Below are 8,546 nucleotides of genomic sequence, written 5' to 3' on the forward strand. Positions count from 1 at the left end.
AACAAGCATGCATATACTGGAATCAAATTGAATTTTTCATTGAAGGAACACAAGATATCAAAATAAAAATCGCACCTTTGGTTACAATTGAAGCAACTAACACCAAAGTTTAGTTGTGAACTAAACACAAACCCAAAAAAAAGGAAGGCAAAATGGTCGGTGTTGATGAAGGGTGGTCCGGCGGTGTTGATGAAGGGTGGTGGCGGTTGTTGTAAAAGGTGGTCGTGGCTAGAGAGAGAGAGAGGGGAAGAACAAAGATAGAGGCGATGAAAACTATAAAAAAAAAAAGAGAATTAGTTTAAGAGGGAGAAGAGAAACGAGCGCGATGTTTCAATTGTTTTTAATTCCCCCTCACTGAAACTTTTAATTTATTTATTTATTTTCTAATATTATTTTAACCTTTACGGTTTTTAGTCGAAGCAAAACTTTCAAAATACGTTACCAATTAATTCTCAAATAAGATAAAATTAAAGCAACACTTTCTGAACCATTTAAACGCCCAAAAACCGTTAGGAACCTAGTTACGTTGGGAAAACGTTAGGAACTAAAATATCTGGGTGTTAGTAATATACTATTTTGGTGTAGTGCTTCCTAATAAAATATGGCCAGTGTCAATAAAATAGACTCAAAATAAGACATACAGTAAACATAAATATATATGCTTCTGACGAAACTATATGATCTGTCCATCTAATAGCAAGCCAACAACAACACATGTACAAGAATCTATCAGGGCTGACCAGACGCCTTTCCAGTACCGTCCTCATTGTCATTGAAGTCCAGTTCTCAACCACTGGAACCTATAAGAATGTACTCTGCAAGCATAATTCCACACTCCAAGAAATCCTTTGCAATTCTTCGTCGGATGTATAGTTTATGCTTGGGGTAAAAAACTGGTGGCATATTCCTCAGAAGACAGTCAGGAAAGGCCAACACAAATTCCCCACAACTGTTGTCATCAGTTTGTTTTGTGCAATCAACAAACACAACCTTCCACTTTGTAGACAATTTCGACTGATCGATTATGGCTCTGTTGAAAGCCAACACACCGTAAGGCAATATGGATAGCAGCTTCTCCTAAGTCGGTCTCGGGTCAAGCTCTCCCTGCTCAACATTATCAACAATAGAATCAAAAATCTCAACAGACCAGTCTCTAAAGTTGAGTTCAACAAGAATCCAGTGCATGTTCGCGACGTTAACCGTCATCATCAGCCTCTGGGTCTGGGCTATCTCCTTAACGAACGAAAGGAAAACCCTTGTCATGTTGCCCGCCATCAAGGAGCCTCCCAATAGAGTGTCTTTGACATTTTTTATTTTGTCCTCCAAATTGATTGCCTCATCATTGAGTGTGGCTGCCAAAAGGTCGTGACAATTACATAAACAACGTTGTAGTAACAATAATTGATTAATGGAGGACCTCATAATTGGTGAGAGGAAGAAGTACCAATAATAAAGTTATGTACATTACAGAAAAGAATGACGCAGATACAATGTTGTACTTTGGTTCATGTCCGCCCAGACCATCTTTATCGATGTACCAATGGCATAACAATTCCATGTACATATCCACAGTCTTCAAACCAGCAAACAAAACAATTAAGCAAAAAATTTAGGTAAGATATTAGCAAATAAACAGGTGAAAGATCAGTGAGAGAGACATATGAGATCATTGAGCCACCCATTGTTATACAAGGTGTAGAAGGTACCAAGATTTATGTCATCTCGGTTGCCGTACCGTCTAACAGTCTGTACAGGGCTCATTTCATCTTGATCATGCAGTCTCCAGTAATATGTCACCCTTTGCGCAGTTGTAGTCAACTTCAAATAGTCATTGGGTAGTTTTTTCCTACTCGCAATCCCAGATTGTCTCTCTAGTAATCCTAAGCCTTGGTTGAAAACCATGAGAATCTTTTGTTGCCAAATACAGGCGACATCCTTTTCAAGTTGTGGTATGTTGGATTTGTCAAATGTTCCAGCTGACCTTCTCACCGTATCTTCCTGCCCTGTAGAAGCAGACACTGAGTTTCCTCCCACACCCTCATCGTCAGTCAAGTAACAATCTTCGTCTTCCCGTTCAATCACCGTCACCTGAATGACAATATGTTCAATCAAACAACTAAAAAGATAAACAAAGGAAAAATAGTAAAATAATTTTGAACAATTATATACATACTTAAAGTGATATAGGCCGCCTAAATCCTCAACATCATCTAGCACAACCGTAGAAGATTCAGCATCTAGCATAATATCCTTCCCATGAGCAGACTGGAAAAGAAAAAAAAAACAAAACAAAACAAAAAGCTTCACTTAAATTGGACCTGCAGATGCTAAAATTTCACAGTTCAAATGCTAGAGACATTAAAAAGACCACCGGAGACATTATATAAGTTCAAACTGGAGATTGACTATTGTAAACAAATTTCACCTTTGGAGAAATTTCTTTCATAATCCCACCATTTGTATTCCCGGCATCATCATCTACATCAAGCTGAACATCATCCTCTACTGTCTTCCCTACATCATCATCCATTGGCTTCCCCACATTCTCATTAATAGAATGTCGAACCACATCATCCTCAACCATCTCGTCTCGTTCCCCACTCACCATCACCTTTGGAGAAATTTCTTTCAGAATCCCATTATTTGTATTCCCGGCGTCATCATCCACATCAAGCTGAACATCATCATCCATTGGCTTCCCTGCATCCTCGTTAACAGAATGCCGAACAAAGTCATCCTCAACCATCTCGTCTCGTTCTCCACTCACCGTCACCTGTATAACAATATGTTAAAAGTTCACAGTTCAAATGCTATAGACACTAAAAAGGCCACAGAGAAGACATTCTATAAGTTTAAGTACCATGTTTGGAATGTTCAGAGCATCTTCACCAATAATGTCCATGTCCTTAAAAGCTTCATTTTTTTTTGCTTCCCTCTGTCTGGAGTGGTTTTTGTTCAAGAAGTCCTTGCGCATGTGACTATTAGATATGCCTTTGGTTAAATGATCGCCTACTCTTCTCTGCAGCTCGGGCTGACTCTGATTGATATGGCAATCTAGGTATTCGGAATTGGCTAACTGAGGCACCAAGTCCTCAGTTGGTTACCATTGACTATGTCATCGTTCACATAATTAGTAGCTGCGCTGCATAGAGATCTCGGCTTCAACCCAAAGGTGGTGTTAATTTCATGAATAGTGTCCATAACATTTTTTCTAGCTTCCACTTCATTTTCCTCACGCGTCTGAAATTAAACAATTGAACAATGCGAGGGGTAGTTGTTACTTTAAGTGTCTGCGCATATCAATCAAACCAACTAAGCCCAAATATAAAAATATGGAAAACATACAAGTCCTTCCATGATCCCATCATCTAGAAGAGGTAACAAATGTCTTTGGCCCCAATGAAGATCAGCATCCCCTTCAGAAAACTCACTCAAAAAAGCATAAGGAGTTGTTAAAGACTCTAGTTCCATCCCCACGGCCCGTGAAAAACTGGTTAAATCTCTTGAATTTGAATTTCTATAAAAAACCATTTCAGTTACAACTTTTTAAAAAGCTGATCAAATAACTGAAAAACGAATCTGTAAATCCTATTTGAAAATATGCGTCCTTTCCATTCAAAAGTAAGCAAACACATGCATTACACAATGGCTTCATAGCTAGAAACTTTTTTCTCACACAATGGCACTACTTCCTGAAGAAGAAGACGCCAACCAGAGCCTCTACATCCCCCTTGAATTATGCCAAAAGATACTTGCACATGGTTCACTCCAATTGCTTCAGAAATCCAAATTTGTATCCAATGATTGGGAGTCGCTCGGTTATGAGAGTTCATTCATAACCGATTTTGTTCTGAAGAACAAAGCATTTTTGAGCTACATGATTCAAACCAACCACTTTTTCGAACTCTATACTTCCTTCATTTCAAACATTTCTCACATTCCACCAATTCCTACTCCAAATTTGGATTTCTGCCCAAATGGTGTTCGGATCATGGCATCTTCTAGTCAGGGTATTATTTTTCTATGTGAAGAGCATTTTAGAGACACCAAATGTTATGTATGCAAACCCACAACTCATCAATTGCGCATGTCAGTGCATTCAATTGAAACTTTACCATAGTCCGATTGTCTAAACCAAACCACCATACTGTAGTTCGAAGCCGAGACAATAAAAACAAGAGTGTCATTGTCCATTTCGTTAAAGTTTTCAACTCCAACATTTTGAACTGGAGAAGGTTGGAAAACCTATATTTGTCCTTCAACACTGAACACATTCAAATGCAGCCTGAAGTTTTAGCAAAGGGACATCTACGCTAGTCTCTTTGGGACGCTGGAATTTTGGCATTCCATATTGGTGCTGAAGACTGGACAAAGGTGGCACTTCCCCTTACGACCTCCACCCCAAACGGTTACGAACTCTTTCAATTCCAGGGCACTATTGCTATCACGTACACCTTCTGGAATTGTCCAATTTGTGATAGACAAATCGAACTCCACATATTGCAAGACTACAATGCTAGGGTGTGGAGTTGACCACTGGAGTTTCTCTTGAATCACTTGTATCAGACATGTCCTCGCCCAGAATTTGTTGACCTTTTCTCCATCGATGTTGTGCTCTTCAAGTGTGACTCCTAGCTAGTGTGGTACAACTTACGTACTAATAAAGTTGTGTCGGTCGAAAAAATCAAAAAATCAAGCAGTAGTACAATCCTACCCATAATGTCAGACTTCATTGCGTATGGAGGAATTTTCAACTAACCAGGGATGGAAACTTGTTAGAAGTCTACAACCAGTACTACAAAATTACTATATATTTTATTTTGTTCTCAGTCTTTATCTAATTATGTATTTATATTGAACATTCCAGACTTATTGAAGGTTCTCAGTCTTTATGTTATCAATCATGTCCACATATAGTGTCTTTATGTTTTCATTTACGCTTATTACATGGCCTTGCGCAAGACATTTTATAAGTTGTGCAAATCACTATATAGCTTCGTAAAGACACTATATAACATATCTTCATCTGTATTACATATCTTCATGGTACGTGTTATATCTTCATGTTTTTTTTTATAAGCGTGTCATATCTTCATGTTACGTGTCTAAAAATGGTTATATTGTCAAACTAAGCCTTGATACGCTTTAATTTTCAATTTGATAGATGCCTTGAACAGCTTATATAGTGTCTTGAACAACTTTATTATTTACGCTTATTAGGTTGTTTGTGGCCAACTTATATATATGACACTACATAAGCTGTGTAAGACACTTTATAACATGTCCGTAAACTGAAAGTCAGTTTAAGAGAAAGCTTGTTTTTTAGCCCATATCTTCTGTTGCAGTGCAGTTAGAGAAAGGTGTCAGCAAAATAACCAAGTACATAGCGCAACATGCAAATCAACCTAGTACATATATACATGGCGAATAAGAACAACCTAACCATATACATAAGCAAAAATATTCATATACAATAAGAACAACATAAGAAAAATATCCATGTACATCGTTTTTGCACCTACAACAGGAAAATCAACCTAACCACTAGAGCAATAAGAACAACAAGTAGGCCAATAATGACGAGAGCCATGTTCCTAAGTAAAACTGATTGGCTATTGTGCTCGGTATGAGAGCCATGCAAGTCTCCCCTGTAGTAATGATGACCGTGGGTATGGGTTGTACGGTTGCGGCTCGTACGATTGTCTGTTCTAATGTCTGATTGAACTCATTGTAGTAATTGTTTATTCCTTTCTTTCTAAGCAGGAACTCCGCCTCTTCGATAGAATTACATCCAATGTAGTCTTGGCCAAGAAATTTATGTACCTGTTCACGAATTATGAGAGTAAACGGAATTATGAGAATCCGGTTTGAAAAACATTAAAGGGAGAGAATTTTAGTTACCTGGTCCCTGCAGCTACTCCAGTGCTTGTATATACCTGGTTGCCACCCTCTAACGACCGCGTAGTAGAACTTTGCCATGAGATTTAGAGAAACGAAATGTAATGCTACTGAAAAAGTAGTGCAGAATGAAATTCGAGTATGAAGGATTTTATTTAGTTGGGTGACAGTGACGCGTCATAGGACATTCACTCACTGTTCTAATAATAATAATAATTAAACAAAATAATATTGAAAAGTACAAATATGAATCAACAATACATTCACTCACTGGTTTGTTGTCTGTCATTGCAATGTTATAAACCAGCGTTGTAAGAAAAATGTGCAACGGTGTCATATCATTCTTGTGCCATGTGGATAACAATATGAATCAACAATACATTATACAAGCCTAGTAAATCACTATATAAGTATATGCCAGTAACCACGTCAAGAACATCAATTGTGTCATATACATTCCATTATATGTATCGTACTTTGTTTTCTGCATTTCTTGAACGGGGATGTTAGTTATTAAGTTAAACTTTCAACAAAATGTGGACAATCACTTCAAATATTATTTACAAAATCTTTTGGACTAAATTTATGGCTACAAAATTGGTAATACGTATGGAAAAGTGGTAAGAAATCAATAAAATTTAGCTTGCCATAAAAAACAAAATTTTTACCGAAATAATGAGATATCTGGACACGTTGTTCTCCTAAATAGCCGCTGCCTTAATCAGTAGCAACCTCTTATTCTCTTACTTCAGGACCAAAGCTTTGTTTTTACCGAATTCTTCTCACCCTCTCTCCCTACTGTATGAATCTAGTCAGAAATTTAGTAAATGAGATTTGAGGTTGTGAGGGGAAGGCAATGTTAGGTCTAAGGTTGGTTTTATATGGTCTAAGATCGGCTTAAAAACAACGGAGCCCTAAGAACTATAGGATGGCCCATTTACATAGGGAAGGCCCATTCTCAATCCAAACTTATATTAGTTTAATATCCCGGCTCTTAAACGGACGTCCGTTTATGAACATGTTCTATAGTGTCTTTCTTAGCATATATTTAGGGCTGGCAATGGGTCGGGTAAGAACCGATACCCGATCCGGTCAGAACCAATAAAAGCGGGTCTGGGACAGGTAGTTAGCATATTGGACTGGTTCTGGGTCTTGAAAATCAGAACCGGACTCTTATTGGATTGGTTCTGGATTAAGTATGTACCGAACCGTTATGGGACTAATCCAATTAAAATTTTTAGTCTTATTCTTTCTAATTTTCCTCCACCATATATTTCTATTACCTTATACAACATTGCAATATTTAAAGTTCCAAAATAAGATATGCAAAATACATATGTAATATTACGATATTTTTTTACATAATAAAAAGATGGTTTCTATTACAAATTTGGATTTCAAATCATTCATTATGCCTTTTTTTATTTGTATATCTTGTTTTTGTGTTTAGCAAAAAAAAAAATTATTTAATATTTATATAACGAAAATTAGGATCCAATTATTAAAAACTCGGTTCACCGGGTTGAAATTGAGCTTATTGGTTCGGAACGGATCGGATTCGGAATCAAAAAAAAGTTTTCGGTTCGGTTCTGGTTCTCTAACTCAAATATCCGTTCGGGTCAGGTCCGGTTCTAGGTCTATATTAATGAAAAGCGGATCGGTTTTGGATTTGCCTATATCCGGACCGATCCAACCCATTGCCAGCCCTACATATATTATGTTGTTCAAAGCTTACATAGTGTCATATATAAGCATAAATTATAAATTTAATAAGCGTAAATTACAGAAGGTTGTAAAGACAATATATAAGTTGTTACCGACACTGTATAAGCTGTTCAAGACTCATGTCCGTAAACGGACTAGTCCGTTTAAGAGTCGGGTCCATTTAAAAGGGGGCTGGTACCGGTACCGGTTAGGGGTGTACTACGGGGCGGGTCGGGTCAACTGCGGGTCAAATAGTAATGGGGTGGGGCGGGGCGGGTTGAAGTGTCATGTCTTAGTACCATCACCCGACCTGTTGGGTCAGCTTATGGGGCGGGTTTTGGGCGGGTCATCCGGGTCGGGTGGAAATTATCATTTTATCCCAATTTCACCTAAAAAAAACTTTCTAATTCTGCAAGTAATATATTTCCAATTCACAATATAGAGAAAAAAATGGAATCAATCAATAAAAAAATAAACAAAAATAAAAAAAAACTTAAACTTGAATTCAAAACCATATCTGCAAATTTGAATCTTCTTTCTCGTGATTTATTTGTAAATTGATTATTTTCCATAGCATGATAAAATGAAGATGAGAGCGAGGATCTATGGTACAAAATAATAAAATATAAACTAAAATAATTCGAAATTAATACAAGGATGAATGATTCATCTTCTCCAAAATTCAAAAGTTGAATTTGAACTTTTGATATTTGCCCAATGTTCAAACTTGAATATTTGAAATTGATGTTGAACTCATAAGTTTGTATTCATATCTCCCAAATTTCTACAAAAGTTAAAAGAAAATATAAACAAAATACAAAAATATTAGAGTTAGAGTTTTGAAATTATGCGGGTTAACGGGGTTGGGTCAACGGCTTTTGACACGGTGCGGGTTGGGCGGTTTGACGGGTCGGGTTTGAGCATAGAACCTACACCCATAGCCC

The 8,546-nt window shown here is 37.2% G+C and overlaps 1 protein-coding gene across 1 annotated transcript; it reads right to left on the minus strand.

Annotated features, from left to right (window-relative positions):
• Nucleotides 1–1,487: 1,487 nt before the first annotated feature.
• LOC147475184 (uncharacterized) lies at nt 1,488–2,763 on the minus strand. Its single transcript, XM_086584914.1, has 3 exons — nt 2,426–2,763; nt 2,174–2,265; nt 1,488–2,088 (listed from the first exon to the last, which is right to left on the minus strand). Exons 1-3 carry the CDS (start codon nt 2,744–2,746, stop codon nt 2,085–2,087), a joined length of 417 nt encoding a protein of 138 aa, XP_086441040.1. The 5' UTR covers nt 2,747–2,763; the 3' UTR covers nt 1,488–2,084.
• Between the last annotated feature and the right edge of the window lie 5,783 nt (nt 2,764–8,546).

Source organism: Coptis chinensis, chromosome 9, assembly GCF_015680905.1.
Source record: "Coptis chinensis isolate HL-2020 chromosome 9, ASM1568090v1, whole genome shotgun sequence".
In the NCBI taxonomy this organism is placed as follows: domain Eukaryota; kingdom Viridiplantae; phylum Streptophyta; class Magnoliopsida; order Ranunculales; family Ranunculaceae; genus Coptis; species Coptis chinensis.

Bases quoted from the DNA above. Each gene is read 5' to 3' on its own strand.
- LOC147475184 (XM_086584914.1), bottom strand. From the start codon at position 2,746: ATGGTTGAGGATGACTTTGTTCGGCATTCTGTTAACGAGGATGCAGGG. The intron at 2,266-2,425 runs GTGAAATTTGTT...TTTCTTTTCCAG, and splicing joins TGAAAGAAATTTCTCCAAAG to TCTGCTCATGGGAAGGATAT.